The 17,397-nt window shown below is 44.8% G+C and overlaps 1 protein-coding gene across 1 annotated transcript in view; it reads left to right on the forward strand.

Annotated features, from left to right (window-relative positions):
• The first annotated feature begins 3,815 nt into the window (after window positions 1–3,815).
• Window positions 3,816–17,397, forward strand: part of NECAB2 (N-terminal EF-hand calcium binding protein 2) — a 143,974-nt gene continuing 130,392 nt past the window's right edge. Inside the window, exon 1 of the mRNA XM_083452718.1 lies at window positions 3,816–4,172. Within this exon, the coding sequence (XP_083308844.1) occupies window positions 3,948–4,172 (225 nt within the window). The 5' untranslated portion in view covers window positions 3,816–3,947. The remainder of the gene's footprint in view (window positions 4,173–17,397) is intronic.

Raw genomic sequence — 17,397 nt, forward strand, 5'->3', positions numbered from 1 at the left:
AGCAACTGGTATTCAGAAATAGGACTGCCTCCCACCATATAAGGCAGTTTCCTGCATTCCTTTAACTGAGAGGAGATATGAGAACCATCTTCATATATTTGAAGGGCCTTCTCACAGAAGATGGAACACACATGTTTTCTACTGCTCAGGAGGGTAGGACCTGAACCAATGGATTCGAATTCATTGAATCATTGGATGTTTTTAAGCAGAGGTTGGGTGGGCATCTGTTATGGATGCTTTAGCTGAGATTCCTGCATTGCAGGGGGTTAGACTAGATGACATTTAGGATCCCTTCCAACTAAAACTCTATTATCTCTCTTCCCTTCCCCCCAATTCTCTCTCTCTCTGTGTGTGCATGTGCAAAAGACACACACCTGCCAGAAAAAGCCTCCCTTGGTACCAGGGAGAAAGAGGGAGGTTATGACAGTGCCTTCCAATCCCATTTTCCACCTCCTGAGGTGGATTCTTGAAAGGGCCAGCTTTGAAGTCCCAGCTCTATCCATGTGGTATTTGTGCCCCCTTGTGGCTCATACTGTCATCACAGCGTGATGACATACCAGTCCAAATTATATAGAGAGAAATGTGGCACTGGATGTGAAACAGAGAAAGCAATCTACTTGACAATAAATATGTCCATTTTTGCCAGGAAATGGGGAAAATGTTTATAGCTATTAAAATCATAATGCATACATTTATAGCAAAAATAAAAATAAAAATAGACAAACAGCAAAAGTTCCATTTAAAGGATTGATTTTGTTGACACTTGCTGCATGAAATATTGGAAACACTCTACATCATTTGAATAATCTGTTAAATTCTGGTTGCAAGCTTCTGTTTAAAGTGAATCCAGACTTCTAGTAAATCCTGTAAAGCATGCCAGTTGACGCTGTCTTGCAACTTGGAAGGCTGTGCATTGAAAGTACATTCTGCACATATTTTGGGAGAAACCTGGAATAGCAAATGGAGCAACAGAAATGGATGGCAGGGGTTCAAAAACTATTACAAGGAAAAACATAATTGAGAAATGACAACTGTCACATTGAGTATTGATTACAGGCCATGTATTATGTAAGAATGATGAAAAACAGAGGTTCTTCTGGATAAAACAAAATCAGCAGCACCTCCCAATTAGGGATACTCAAGGAAGTAAATCAATCTATATTCCAAAGGGAACTAACTTGATCAGTATAAGGCATCTTCCTATGTTCCTATACCTTGCCCTGTGGGTAACTGCTACAGACAACTCTGTACAAACAGCTCTGTATGGATGGCACCAACCCTGGAAGAGACAGGTGAATAGTGAGCATGACTGCTAACCGTCTCATCAAGATTGGTCCTAAGCTCTGGAGAACTGTTCCCTGTCACAGTAGACCTTATCAAGCTAGTTGGACCAATGGGTCTTCATCTGTGATGTGTGTGCAGTGTTATGACGCCCTTTGGATGCTAAGCACTTGGAACTCTCCACAGTTTGTCAGTCATTAGCAAATATGAGCAAGTCATCTCTGACATTTGGCTCCAAAGGGAATGGATGCTTCTGCCTGTTGGAAGCCTTTAATTAGTTAAAGCATCCAGCTGAGGGTTGGAAAGGGGAGGGAAATATTATTCCAAAGGGAGATGAAAAGTGGCCTTCTTTACCAGACACGGGGAGTTGTCAACACTCCAGATTTTTGCTCTGCTCAAAAGATACTAGACAAGAATATTTACCTAGCCTTGGGTTTCAATGGGTGATTTCAGTAGGGCAGTATTAGTCAATGGTGGTCAACTGCTTGCATCATTATCACCACCAACCTCTTCATGATGTACATTTATACTGTATTTTTTCTCAAAGGAGATGAAGGCAGTGCACAAAGTCCTCCCTTATGTTTATCCTCACAGCAACCCTGTGAGGTAGGTTAGGCAGAGAGTGTGTGAGTGAGTGATTGGCTCCTAGGAGGCCTAGTGAGCTGGGTTTGGAACAGCTGGGTCTGAAATTGGATGAAAATTCCTTACTATCTGTGCAGAACATGCAAATGCAAAATATTGTATGATTCAATTTGTCACACATGATGTATTGCCACAAGCTTCTTTTCCTGGGACAATTCCTCAGACCTATTTATGCTACAAACATCTATCTATTATTCTCTGTGTATCAGCTTGTCCCTCACCCCAGCTAGGGCTTCCCCTAGCTCGTGAAGTGAGCCTCCTCCTTTTGGACAAGTCCAAATCTGTTATGTACTGAGTTGAATAGGATCCAAAATGCAGCAGTCTGATTGGTCCTAGAACAATAGGATTCAGAATGCAGCAGTCTGATTGGTCCTAGAACAATAGGATTCAGAATGCAGCAGTCTGATTGGTCCTAGAACAATGCAGCAGTATGATTGGCCTGCAGGAGCCACCCAACCCAGCTCCAGATGGAAGTGAATCCACAACCTGATTGGCCTACAGGAGAATTCTGGAATTAGCCAATCACGTGCAGCCCATTGTGTAAATAATGTATATAAAGCAGATACTTTGGGGAAATTTTCATTCCTCCTCACCACTATGAGCTGAATAAAGAGCATGAAATCCACTCTCAACTCTGAGTATATTTCAAAATCCAAACAGCAAACCTGGCTCCAAACTATACTCCCCCACTAGCCAGACTGTGTCCCAAAGACTGATGAGTCTTGCATTCTAAAGGCTTGAGAGAGATGCCCAGCCACCAAGGGACATTAAGAACAAAATCCCTGGCTCCTCATCGATTGCCCATGTGCAGTAATCAAAACAGCCTAAATGCTAATTCAATAAGTGTAAGGTATATACAAGGTATCCCTGAGCTGCAAGACTGCTGGTGGCTGCATATACAATGGCCACTGAGAGATGGGTCAAGGTTTGTAGGGTTCTGTTGATCTTCATCAAAGTCAGGCTTCCTCAACCTCGGCCCTCCAGATGTTTTTGGCCTACAACTCCAATGATCCCTAGCTAGCAGGACCAGTGGTCAGAGATGATGGGAATTGTAGTCTCAAAACATCTGGAGGGCCAAGGTTGAGGAAGCCTGATCAAAGCTCTCCATGATGAATGGAAGTGTTTTCCTATGTACAAAGCTACCTGCTCTTAGGATCACAGTTCCTGGGTTGGGACTGATAGGAATCATAGTCCAACAACAATTGGAGGGTACCACATTATCCCCTCCTGTACCAGTAGATCTCTGGGTAGTCTGCAGTAGTTTGGCAAAAGTTTGTGATTGCCAATTTAACAACAGCACTAACAGAAGGCCTTGTTTCACTTAAGTTAGGCTGCTGAAATGAAGAAGGGATTGGACTTTTGTGTGAAAGAACTAGTGAGCTCAGTTCTGGGAAATGGAAACAAATTCCTAGTCTCAGAATGTGCCTGCTCTTCACTTCAAAGTCTGTATCTTTAGCAGCTGGCACTGTTTGCCACATCTTCAGCTTCTACTGAAAGAAAAAGGGAGAATATTTAGTGTGGTGCCCTCCAGATGTTTTGGACTACAACTCCCATAATCCTTGCTGGGTGGGAGTTGCCGTCCAAAACAGCTGGAGGGCACCAGGTTGGGGAAGATGACCTGACAGGATCACAAGGCCCCTGGCTATGTATTCTGTAACTTCCAGAATATATGTATATGTATATGTATATGTATATGTATATGTATATGTATATGTATATCTGCATAAGAACAACATCTGCAAGATAAATTGAGCTGGGAGAAATGTGCTTGAGGAAGCGTCTTCCTCCCAGCCACCCCCTCCACCTCCTTCCCCGATGCACCCCTTGCAGGCAGCCCCCATCCCTAGGTGGGGGGTGGGGTGCGATCTGGCGACCCCCTTCCCTCGTCCCTCCTCCGGGGAGTGTGGCAGGCGGGGGTGGGGTTTCGCCTGCCCGCTCCTCGCCCGGGAGCCGCCGTCGGCGGGGTGATGTAGCCTGTGTGGGAGGGAATACCCCCGGCTCCAGCATGAAGGCTCCTGTAAAAGATGTGTGAGCAGGCAGCGCGCTACTGCCGGGAGAGCGTCCACAAGCTCCTCCGCAAACAGCAGCCGCAGATCGGGGGGCTGGACGGGCTGCTCCGCTGGATAGTCACCAAGATGAGCGACAAGAGCATCCTGCCCGACCGGGAGCTCCTGCAGGAAGGCCAGGCGGCCGCCGGGCAGGACGGCTGCTTCCCCGAGCAGCGGAAAGGCGCTTCCGTGATCCTGGATGTGAGTTTCCTTCTCGGAGTCGAGAGCTGCAGCCCAGACCCGGGCGGGCGGGTGGCGGGAGACCGGGCAAGCAGGCAGGCAAGCAGGGAGAGAGGCGCGCTCGCCCTCCGCCTCGCCCAACAAACCTGGACCTTTTCTCCCCCTCTCCACCTGCCAGCGAAAAAAGAGACCGATTTCTACTGAAAGGTCTTCTTTATGTGGCCAGGCGCCTTGCAGCACGCGAGGTTGGAGGCTCGCAAGTGACCTGGCGAATGGCGTCCCCTTCGCTGCTCTTGCGCGAGGCTCTAGTAGAACCTCCAGGTGCGGGCGCAGTCTACCTTTGCAAAAGCCCAAATCCTTTCATTTCCCCCCGGTTTTTTGGCGGGGTACAAACGGCAAAGGAGGGCTGTGACTTCTCTGCTTGCCAATGAGGGTGTGATCTCTCCACCCCCGCCCCGCTAATTCGCCCCCCGGCTGAATTCCCTAGCAGGTGGGGTTTTTTTGTCTCATTGGGTTTTAAATGGGTATATCCCTCCCCACTCCAAACTATATGGGGGAGGGAAGACAGTTTTGGGTCTGACTCTGGAGGAAACCTGAATTGTGTGTGGGGGGGGGGGGTGCGCATCAAGATTTAAGTCAAGAAGTGGTTTTATTCGGTGGTTCTTAGAGCAAAGGCTTCCAGGTGGGATAGACCGAAGTCCTGAACGGGTGTCCCCTGAGCTAGTGCAGACCGTTTTCCCTGCGCCACTGAAGGGTAGCCAACTTTCCCCCTCTCTAGGAGGGCTCCAGGCTGGGATTTTGCAAAGGAAATCATCGCTTTCATCTTCTCCGTGGGGTGGGAGCCTTTCCTAATAAGTGTTTTTGCCTTCCAGGCAGCTGTTAAAAGCAGAGGATCTCTGTCAAGAGGGGGGAAGTTAGCAACCCCAGAGGAAGCGCTTTCAAGGCTGCCCTCATTTAGGCAGGGCTGTGTCGTGGGATCTCTCCCTGGAAGGGCAGGGCAGACGACTCTTGCAGGGTCCCAGTAAGAGACCCGGGCTTGGTTGTTCTCCTGGCATAGCTTTCCCAAGAGAATAAATTCCCCTTAAAAGCAGCCCAGGGGAAAGGCAGTGCAGCCCACTCCAGTTAATGGGCACAGGAAGCCATTTACCCCCCTCAAAGAGGGACAGGCTGGCATAGGAGTTGCAATTGCTCTCTGAATTTCACACATACAAACACAATACAAAGTAATTAAGCTGGGGAGCTTTGAGAGATTCCAGTTATGGAAGATGAGGACAGAGGAAAATGTCATACTAACACTTTGTGTTTTATGTCACATCGTGGAGTCTTCGCTGCACTTTGTAGCACTTTCACCCACATTATCTCAGTAACTCTTACAACAGCCCTGCAAGGTAGGCTGGCCCAGATTTTCCCTCATCGCAGGGCTAGAAAATTTTACTGAATTCAGAAGTGCCATGTTGGATGAGCAGACATCGCAGGGAGAAGAGGGGTTTGGAAGAATGAGATTGGTTTGGTTGTGATTGTTATTCCCCTGACCTGGAGAAGAGAAGCATACACCTCCCTCTTTTCAATGCTTGCCATGACTTCTGTGGCAAATGGATGCAGAAGTCTGAGTATAGGGTTTATCTTATTACGGCAAAGCAATGGTATGCAACAGAGAGGATTGTAGCTTAGTGGCAGAGCATCTGCCTTGCATGCAGAAGTTCCCGGGTTCAAACCCTGGCATCTCCAGGTAGGTCTGGGAAAGACTGCTGCCTGAAACCATGGATTGCCACTTCCAGTCAGTGCAGACAACACTGAGCTAGATAGATTGATGTCTGATTCGGTATAAGGCAGCTTCCTGTGAGCCTTTCCATAAGTGGGGATCTCCGCAGTGTGCCCACAACTGAGAAGGGCATATGATGGGTATACAAGATGTGATGCTTTGTTGAAACTTATATAAATATGCAGCTTATATGTGTCACCTCACTGAAGGGGTTTGAAGACTCATTTTACCAAATGGGCAGTCCCATTTGGAAAAAGACAAGAATTGATGTTTTCTATTATTTAATCTTAACAATATGCAAGGCAGATATGTGCTGATGCTGGCAGTTATAAATGCTGGTTGGTGCTGTTTTTTCTTCCCATCAGCTAAAAAGTTCCATCATCTTTTTGAGAATTCTGAAACAAAATTAGCTCTCTCCTGCCAGAATTCCCCTTCCCCAAAGGGGGATTGAACCTCAAACTCCTGACATGAGAAAATAACATTAAATTCTGGGGATGAACATGAATGCCTAACTTCCCTGATGCTCTACCATAACTACCATTCTGTATCAAATTGCTTACAAATTAATAGTATTTGTCACACACACCCCTCTCACATACACACAACACAAACACTCTCCAGGACACTACACTGATGAAAAGAAGAATCAGGGGTTTGCTGTAAAAAATGCTAGCAGGCTGGGTTTTTTTCCTGCTCCGCGCTACTGTAGTTCTATTTTTACCTAAGTGCTGTTTTAAGCTAGTGAATCCTTGCAACTTTTAAAATCAAGGCTACCTGAAATATGCCAAATGAAAATCTGCAGAGAGTTTTCTCGGCTTTCGCTAATGCTTAATGTAACATGATGTACCCATAATCTAAGTTCTGAATAGGGATGGAGGGGAAAATGTGATTCAGATCACATTTACCGTAACAACAAACCTACCCAATTTACACTTTTTGAAACAATATGTGAACTCAGCCGTACTTCAAAATTTGTGTTTATCTGGATATTGCAATGCAGTTCTCCAACCAGCTAATGAGTACAAAAATGCAGATACTAGGGTAAATTGAGCGTAAAAGGCATATATCGGTAAGAATGGCATACAAAAATGAATAATGAGGAAAGTGGCTTTGCAAAAATGTGTAGATGTTGTGTATATGGAGAAATTTATACTAAGATACTGGTGAATTTGTATAAAGGTTATTTAAAAACCACATAAAGTGTTATGGAAAATGTGGAGAATGGAACTTAATATTAGAAAATGAGAAACTGAAGGAAAACTGAAATGATTCACCCACCCCTAGTTCATAGTTAGGCTCAGAACTAGGCAAAGACAGATTGAGGGGTTAGATCTGGTCATTCCCAAGCTGTATGCCAGAGTGTGTACTAGTGAGATTGGAGAGAACCATCAGTGCACTATGAGAAAACAAATAAATTGAGTAATCAAAGGCGAGGCTCACCAGATCGCCTCCCAATCAACCTTCCGTGAAGGCAAGTAATTTTTGTGGCTTTCTGCATTGGGAAGATTGAATGATCCAATCATGGGGCCCAATGCAGAGATGCACCGGAACAAATTAACAAGGAGAGTTCCCACAGTGTCTCTAAGTTATTGCTCTGCATGTGCCTCCTTGCAATTTCTCTCTCCTCCCCACCATCCCTGATATAGGGTTCTTCCAATATTATTATTATTATTTTAAAAATAGTACATCTTGGGCACTGGGAAATTTGACTTAGATGGAGGAGAAAGCAGTGGTTTGCATAAAAACCACAGGGAAAAATAATTATATAACATCTCTTTCCTTTTTAAAGAGCTTTACAGAATCATATTATGAAAATGAGATATTAATAGTGCCAGCTGGAATTGATAGTTAATGTACCGAGTGTAAATTTAACTCTCCTAAAATTTGTTAATATACTTGACACTTTAATAGCAATATCCTCCCCCCATTTTTTTAAAGGGGGGAATATTATTGGTGAGTGAATCATGCTGGCTCATTTAACACTGTTGTCCATCAAGCAACCCCTCACACAACAACTGATTCATCTGTACTACATTAAGGCAGGCCTAATTAGTGAATACATTTATATCTTCTTCCATGCTACTTGGAATGAAAAACTGGTAGCGCAAAATGACTTAATAACGGCTCCAAATCAAAGCCTCTAGATGAGGCAGGCTAATCCTAAATTGGTCACAAGAAGACTTCTTTAAAACAACCACCACCATGTATTAATTCTCTTCCAGGATTATAAAACACAACAACAAATGGATCCAAGTTTCCACACACAACCCTGCTGATTTTCAACCTTTCTCTCAAGTACTCCTGCGGTTATCTGTTTGGTCTGGAATACCCCTTGGGAATGCTGTTAATGTGACAGAGAAAACAAACAAGAACCGATTCATTTTGAGATTGAGGACCAATCTAGCTGTGACGTCACTTGCATGGCTGCATCATGCAATTAAAGTGAACATTTTTTAAAAAATGATGTAAACAAGAGCTTGGGGGAAGCCTGATCAGCCTCCATCTTCTGGGTGTGGGGAGAAGGACTTTAATTCTATCTCTCCCTGACACTCAGTGGTGTAGCGTGGGGGGTGCGGGGGGGGGCGGCCACACCGGGCGCAACATCGGGGGGGGGGGGCGCTCGCACTCGCAGCTCTCTGCCCCTACCTGGCTCACTCACTTTCTCTCACTGCAGTGCTGGCTGTGCGAATCCGATCCGAGCCGCCGGGTCGCCGCCCACTGTGGAGGGGAGGGTGCCAGGCGTGCGGTGCGGAGAGAGAGCGAGGGACTATCTGGGGGAGGGACAGTGCAGCGGGGGGGGGGGCGCAAATTACTTGCCTTGCCCTGGGTGCTGACAACCCACGCTACGCCACTGCTGACACTCTCCCAACAAAAAGCATCTCTCTTAATTTGAATTTCAAAGGAAGCTCTAGCCCTGCCTTTGCCATCTAGTGCCCTCTTGATGCATTAGACTACATCTCCCATCAACCCCAGCCAACATGGCCTTGCTGGCCAAGGCTGATTAGTCCAAGACATCTGGGGGGGGCACCAGGTTGGTGACTGTCAGGAGCAGGCCAGCGATAAAACACCTGGTGTCAGTGAAATTAACTCTTTATTCAAAGAAACCAAAACAGTGCAGGCCTGGTGATCACAGCAACTCTTCCCAGTGGGTCTTGTCCCAATGAAGGTCCCCGTCTTCCCACCACTCTCTAAGGTTCCTCTCCTGGGTCCTTCCCCAGCAACCTGAAGCTCCTTCACCTTATCTCTCTTTGCTCCACCCTCTTCATCACTCTCCATGCCCTGGGAGACCAGGGAGGAATGCAGCTTTTCACAGCAGGAAGGGGAGACTCCCTGGTTTCTTCAGCAGCCTCTAATTTTGGACTGCCCTCTTCCTGCTCCCTAAGCTTTGTTACTTCTTCAGGTTGTGACACCTCCTCCTCCCAGTCTGCTGCCTTCAGATGTCTTCTCCCTTTGACTACTCATGGTCATCCCACCACCAGTCCCCTGACTCTGAAACTTCCTCCCTTGGGGGTTCTCCAGCTGCTGCCTCCCACCTCTCCTCTGCATCCAGCCAGTCCATAACATCAATGGCTGTTCTAGCTTTGAAATGCAAATGGATTTGAAGATTTTGAAACAATGGATTCAGTGTTAGTCATACTCAAAGTAAATCCATTGAAGTAAGTGGATATGGTTAACATAGTTTTTTTTAAAAAAACAAAATTTAGTGGGTCTACTCTGAGTAAGACTTAGTTGAATACAATCCAACAAATGAGCCAAAACACAATCATCCTTTGACATTCACACTTCTCTGAATTTTTCAAAGCAGTTTACCTGCCAAAGTGCTGGCAAAAAAGGCATATATTAGGGTAAGTGTGCACAACAATGCACATATTAGTGAAAATAACACCCAAAAATGCATTGTATTTGGGGAAATTGTCTTACAAGAATTTGTATCTTAGGCAAAACTGCATGCAAACATGTATATTAGGAGATATTAGCAGTAAAATGCTGATGAAATTTTGTGATGACTTAAAAAAAAACAACCCCGCAAATTGATGTGGAAATATCCTATCTCTATTCCAGATGCAGACTAAACTGGAAATACATTGTAGAAACCTTCAAAAAGAGAACTGTTGTCAGTGGTGCAGTTAGGTACCGTATTTTTCGCTCTATAAGACGCACCAGACCACAAGACGCACCTAGTTTTTGGAGGAGGAAAACAAGAAAAAAAAATATTCTGAATCTCAGAAGCCAGAACAGCAAGAGGGATTGCTGTGCAGTGAAAGCAGCAATCCCTCTTGCTGTTCTGGCTTCTGTGATAGCTGCGCCGCCTGCATTCTCTCCATAAGACGCACACACATTTCCCCTTACTTTTTACGAGGGAAAAAGTGAGTCTTATAGAGCAAAAAATACGGTAATTTTTGGCTCTGGACTTAATGTACTTACGAGGTACCCCTTTTTAGATGGTAATGGATATCATTTTGCTTACTTCCAAATGTGTCAAGTTAGTCATTCTGTGTTTGGGGATCTTTCCTGCCCATTTTGCTGACATCTGCCCCAAGGTCTTTCCTGATTACACCACTGGCCGTCATATAAAACAGGGTGGAGAATACAGTGTTTGCTGTGTGTTGTTTGCTATACTTTTAACTGAGCATCTTTTAACTGAGCCGCATGCAGAGTCTTGGTTCCTCTAGTCTTGATATGTAACTTTGATACTATGGATTCCCTGTTCCTTGTGTTTTGGCTTCTTGATTACTGAACGATAACCAGTTTCAATTATGAGCTTGTAGTCCGCAATCTGAAAACAGAGCTCATGGGTGTGATCTGACTTCTCTCATGTTGATCAGCCTCCAAAATGAGTTGTGATGCTAAAGCTGATAGCTGCCTTGGCTTGCCCTTCGTGCTTCCTTCGAGCCCTTATTAATAAAGCATTTGTTGTGTAATGTTCTATCGATTTGCCGTTCTGGCCTAATTTCCCCCTTCTGGCTTGCTGCTTCCGCCTTAACTCCTGTAGAAGTTAATTATGATTTTCCTTCAAATTACCTCCTAATTTGTCTGGGATTTCTATTATTTCCCACTCTTGACAAGCTATTCCATTATTGCCAAGATTCCACTTGCTTTGCCCAGCATTTAAGATTAGCTTATTCACATTTTGATTCTAGGTCTTACAGGTTGGGGGGGGCGTTCATTGAAAAACAAAACAGTATGCTCTGCTTTTGGGAGACATAATATGGCTCAGACGTGTTGGCGATGGACTGAACTGCAAGCACAACATGGGGTTATTAACCAACTCTCTCCATATCTATTTAAAATGGCTCAGTTTCAGAGACTGTCAAGCAGATAATTTCACTGAAGGATGCAGTTCCAATAACTGTCCCACACAGTGTAATTAAAAGGTCAGTTTCAGGTCGGTGTCATTGACATCCAGCCACATCACTGCTAATTTGACTTCATTGATGTCATCTTTTGCAAAAGAAGCTATATTTTCCATAGGTGGTTATTATACTGCTTTGATCCTGGAATGATTAAAAAAATTAAGAAAGGACCAAAGGAAGCACATAACATGGAAGATCTGTGCATATAATCTCTCACATTTATGTTAAATGTTAATAGAAGCACCCACCTACTTTAAACGGCCTTGGTCCAGTATACCTGAAGGAGCGTCTCCACCCCCATCGTTCTGCCCAGACACTGAGGTCCAGCGCTGAGGGCCTTCTGGCAGTTTCCTCACTGTGAGAAGCCAAGTTACAGGGAACCAGACAGAGGGCCTTCTCGGTAGTGGCACCTGCCCTGTGGAACGCCCTCCCACCAGATGTCAAAGAGAAAAACAACTACCAGACTTTTAGAAGACATCTGAAGGCAGCCCTGTTTAGGGAAGCTGTTAATACAATAGACTATTGTATTTTAATATTCTGTTGGAAGCCCCCCAAAGTGGCTGGGGAAACCCAGCCAGATGGGCGGGGTATAAATAATATATGATGATGATGATGATGATGATGATGATGATGATGCAGATCTGCCCCACAGCACTGAGGGGGTGGGGGGAATTTAACCCTTTCCTCTATGGTGCTTTCCCCCACTGAAATCACACACACACACACCCCAAACTGCTATTTGCCCCATTGGAGGGGAAATATATGAGTGTCTAGATGTGTGTGTCTGATGGGGAAGGACAGCAGCTTCATGATAGCACATGTACTTTGCACACAGGTGGTCCCAGGCTCAATACCTTGCATCTCTAGGAAGGGCTGGGAATGTTCCCTGCCTGAAATCCAGAAGAGTTGCTACCAGCCCGTGCAGACAGTACTGAGCTAGATGGACCAGTGGTCTGACTCAGCATACGACAGCTTCCTAACCATTTTCTTTTTTAAATAAATTTATTTGGTTTTTCAGATAAAAAATTGACAGTCACATGTCCAACATACAACATAAAAACAAGATTCCAAGGAATCTTTTGGACTTCCCTTCTCCCCTTTGTGGGTCCTATTGTTAATCATTTCCTCCTGCTTCTTTTATAATAATCCAAATCTTTTATCTCTCCATTGTATCCAAAAATCACCATGAAACTACAAGTGATATTCCAGTCCTACTAACGATAGTAACTGTTTACAATGGTCTTTAAGATAAGTTATACATTTCCCCCATTCCTTATTAAAATTTTGGTCTTTCTGAATTCTGGTTCTTCCGGTCATTTTAGCCATTTTGGAATAATCCATCAACTTGATCTCTTTTAAATTGCACAACTCTGGGCAGGTTCTGTTGTGTTTTTTAATGTGTGCAGCACTTCTTCTTCTTCTTATTATTATTATTATTATTGTCAAATGTTTAATAATAATAAAATAAATAAGAGAGAGAGAGAATTTATAGGTTGCGTTATCATCAAGGTTTGTACCTTCTCACTGTTGTCGTAGCCCACAGAAGCCATGGCCTTTCAGATGTTGTTGGATAGACTCCAACTCCCATCAGCCTCAGCCACCTTAGTCAGTGGCCAGAGATGATGGGAGATCTGGAGGGCCACACTCCATCCCTGTCCTAGCCCTGGCCCTGCCGGTGAAATCCAGTGAGTTTGCCCACATGCAACTGAGCACCACATCTGCAATGGTTCTAGGGGTTGCTCGTGCATAAGCCGGTGCAAACACCTGGCTGGATTGCCTGAGTGAACCTTTTCTGTCCAGATAGCCACTCACCCGTGGCTGTCGCAATCGCTGGCAGAATCCGTCAGTGGGTGTTTCTTAAACTTCTTCCAGCAAAGAAGCTCTTTGACGCCTAGTCTCCTCCTACTCTCTCTGTGCGAAAGCCTTCTGCGCAGGGAGGGTGTAGGCAGCGGAGGACCTCTACTCTCCCCGCTGGTCCCCGGCAAGGAGTCATGGGACCGCCTCGCCGCTTCCCCCATCTGCCCCCCTTCTCCACTGGTGCTACGCTGATTCTCTTCCCCAGAAGATGGGCTGCCTCTCCCAATCCCGGGACGCTCTCCGGAATCCCTCTGGATTTTGTTCTCTCCCTCCGGCACTGATGGCAGTTCCCTGACAACATCATTCACTCATTGCTTTTGCTTTCTGACCTTGGTGAAGTTACTTTGCTTGACTCTGCTGAGCAGAGCTGAGGAAGCTCCATGTTTCCCTCTGCAAAAGGGGGAGGGAAATGACTTCAGCCTAAGGGCCGCATTCTGTTGCGGAAAGCATGACATTGATAGGCTGGCCAGAGGCAAGAAATGAGTGAGGCAACAGGTACTGTACATTCTAGCTACAGAGGTTTCTACACATCCACTCGCTCACTCCATTCAAGCACATTCTAGCCAGGCAAAAGTACTTGAGATAGGCATATCCTGGGGAGAGTCTGAGGGCCACACATGACCTGCAGGTCTGTGGCTCCCTAACCCTCCATTGCAGGAATGGTGACTGAAGGAGAGTTGTTGAGCCCTTGCTGATGAAATGCTGCTTATTTGTCTGGTCTCCTGAAGTAGCCCCCCTAGCACGCCACATTCCCTCTCTGAACAGCAAAATTAGTCCAATCAACACCGACGTGCTTTTTGCTTGGGAGGTGTTGACACCTGACAACACTGGTAGAAACTTAGATTTAGCTAACTGGTCTAAATCTGGTCTAAATCAAGATTTCCTCTTCTCCCAGGACTTTCAGAAAAGCTGCATATTTGCTCAGCTTTGCAGTTGAATTTGCTGCTGTTCTCTCCCACACGTATACATTTTTGATGCTGTTGGCCAAAAGTTCCATTTTATTATAAAGGGGTGCATTTGAAATTCTCCTCGTCCAAATGCCCTCCCTGGATTTTGGAGTCCCAATTTGCTTTATCCCTTTGCAGACAGTTTGACTGAATGTGTGCGTGCGTGCGTGCATGTGTGTGTGTACAGATGCTCTGATGCACATCCACAACATGCCTGCATGGATTAGATGTGCACAGGCCACTCTACACACTACATGACCTGGTTTCTCCTATAGCCCCTGATGGATGCAGCAATGTCTTTGGGTGCCAGTTGCTGGAAACCACTGGAGGGGAGAGTGTTCTTGTGCTCAGGTCCTGCTTATGGGTTTTCCATTAGGGCATCTGGTTGGCCAGTGTGAGAACAAGATGCTAGACTAGGTCTAGCCTGATACAGAAGCAATGCTCTTTAGGCTGCCGTGAACATGGCATGTCAAGAAAAAGAACTCCCCCACTGCTGTGGTGTGAGGACATTCTCCATGGTTTCTACAAAAGCCCCATAGGATCACTGGCTAAAACAGTTCACTGCTGAGGACTTGCAGTAAAGGCAGGAATACAAAATGAGAAAGAAACAGTTTATTAAGTATGAAATCTGACCCACGATGGGGAGGAAGGAAGTCTATTAGAATATAATAACAATTGGATATAGATAATAAGATAACATAGGTCCAAGCGCAGAAATTTGAGGACTTATGGCTATATGTTTATCAGTTATTGTGTATGTTCTTTTTAATTTGTTTAGATTTTCTTTTTAGTTTGTTTGTTTGTATTTGTAGTTTTTTAAGTGTGGTGTGCATGTGTTGTAGTAATAATCCAATAAAAAGCATGGTAAAAAAACAACAGTTCACTGCTGCAAACATTGCAAATAATGTAGACTGGAGCAAGAACTAAAGGAAATTTGCAATTATGGGTTGCAAATGTTTAGCCCTACTCAGGGTAGACTCATTGAAAATTATGAACATCGCTAACTTAGGTCCATTAACTTCTGTGGGTCTACAAACTTAGTTGGATGTGATCCCATGTCAATATTTGGGTGATAGTGGTTTAATTTTCCTTTATTGGTTTTTCATGTAAACACTACACAGTCAAAACCCTCCCCCACATATGGGTGCAGGAGAGCAGCATTTCAGATCCCAGTGTCCATTCAATGGATGTCAGTGTTCATCTGAAATTCCTCCAGTTCTGGATTCTTTTCCTTCCTTGATGTTACTCCAAACTGCTTCCCTGTATGACCACTTGTGCAATCCATTAGTTCCTACATTGAGTCACTGTAATTACAGTGACTGTCTAGCATTTAGGGTCAAAATGCAAGGATGGCCAGCTAATTCAAGGATATGTTTACATTGTTTCATAACCTTTTTGGTAGTATGGTGTTAAAGTACCATTCAACTCTTAGACTGCAGTTAGACTGCAGTTTCAAAACTGTATGCATTTTAGCTTGTTAATGGCATGGTGAAGTACTGTATAATTTTATTTGTATGGCGTTTATTAGTGTTGGGCTCCTGCTGGGAGCATGAGAGGGATAAAAATAAAGCAGTGCAGGACTAGGACCCTGTATCAGCCTTCACCAACCTGCTGATCTCCAGCTGTTTTGCAATACAACTCCCATCAGCCCCAAGCAGAAACTGATGGGAGTTGTAGTCCCAAACAGTGGGAGGGCACAGGGATGGAGAAGGCTGCTGTAACCACAAGCACAGTATTTCCTTCAATGAAACTCTCTAGTTTTCCCTCCTCTGTTGCACATTCCATTCAATCCATCTTTCATGCAGGAAACTAGCCTTTCGGATGTGAAATTAAATTATATCTCAACACAAAACTTTATAATTCAGCTATGATTTGTAAAGCTTAGCCATGGGCTGCCCTTTCAGCAATGGACTTTCAATGGTGGATCTGCTGAAATGTGGCGTTTTATCAGTTTTCTCTCTTTTCTTTTGAAACTGACTTCACCCGGATTTGAGCATCAGTTGGAGACTATTTCTTTGTTGAGAGACTGAAATCAAATCAAATTGACTTATCCGTGCCTGTGATAGTATTGCTCAAGCAATATTTTTTTGAATCAAACGTTTTCCAGTTCAATCCATTCCTACAACCATTTTTATTCCCGAACCATTGTTACCTTTGAATGCTTTGAGTTATGACCTAGAAAATAGAGAATGTTGTTCTCTGGCTGAATAAAACCTTTTCTTTTCGTCTTCTTTTACAACACCCTTTTGTTCGCTTCCTGGAAATAACAGCAGCTTTGTTTTGTATATGTTTAATCAAGTTTCTTCTTTGGAAGAGAATGAGTTCAGGAGAGAGAGAATTCCACTGCTGTGCCGTAGAAGCATGTGACTTGCCATATGCAATTTTTGTAACCACCCAAGTCCCTCATGGTGTCTTGATGGCTGTATATTGGACTGCACAAAATTTTCACAGGGACAGTGGGACACAAGAGTCATTAAAACTAATTACGGCAGAGCTGCGGAAACTTTTTCACCATGGGGCTACATTCCTTTTACCTCTGTATGGCACACCAGTTTCTACACACAAACTCCTCTTCACCCAGGGAAGCAAGAGGTATTGTCAGAGTTCAGGAACATATTGCAGCCAGGCAACGTGACTCAGTGTATGAAGCTCAGTATTGTCTACACTGACAGACAGAAGCCCCCCCAGATTTCAGGCAGGGAGTCTTTCCTGGCCCTAAAAAGAGATGCCAGGGATTGAACCTGGCCCCTTCTGCATGCAAAACGGATGCTCTACCAGTGAGCCAAGGCTCAGTGAGTCAGATGAGTGAGCAGTGGCAAGAGTGGTGAGGAGGAAATGCCAAGCACATTCAAGGAGGGAGTCCACTGAGAGCATATTGCTCAAGCCCCCAAAAACCTGGAGTCAGCACTGCATCGCCATGATGACTGCTCCTTCCCCTGTGTCTGGCCATTCCCTGAAATGTACCAAGTGGCACCAACTCATGTTGAGTTCTTTCCTGTTGAATGTTTGCCTGCCATATAGATGCCAAGGACACAGAACCTTTGCTGCGGGGAGGTGGTTGGGAAACACAGTCACTGTACAGGTATGCTGTTGGGTTTTCTTTTCTTTTCTTTTAAAAAAATAAATAAATGGTAACCCAAGCTTTAATTGTCAAATTGCACCAACCACTTTTCAAATCTCTCCTCCAGGTTTTGCTGCACTCGCCTCCCTTCTTTCTCCTCCCTGATTTGCAGCAAGATGTCTTCTGTTGTTATGTATTCCCCCTCTTCTCTCTGCTGCTTTTGCTTTGATCTAAATTTATCTCCTTCCCACGCAGAGTGAGCCGA

Source organism: Podarcis tiliguerta (assembly GCF_965153285.1).
Source record: "Podarcis tiliguerta genome assembly, chromosome: 8".
Classification (NCBI taxonomy): domain Eukaryota; kingdom Metazoa; phylum Chordata; class Lepidosauria; order Squamata; family Lacertidae; genus Podarcis; species Podarcis tiliguerta.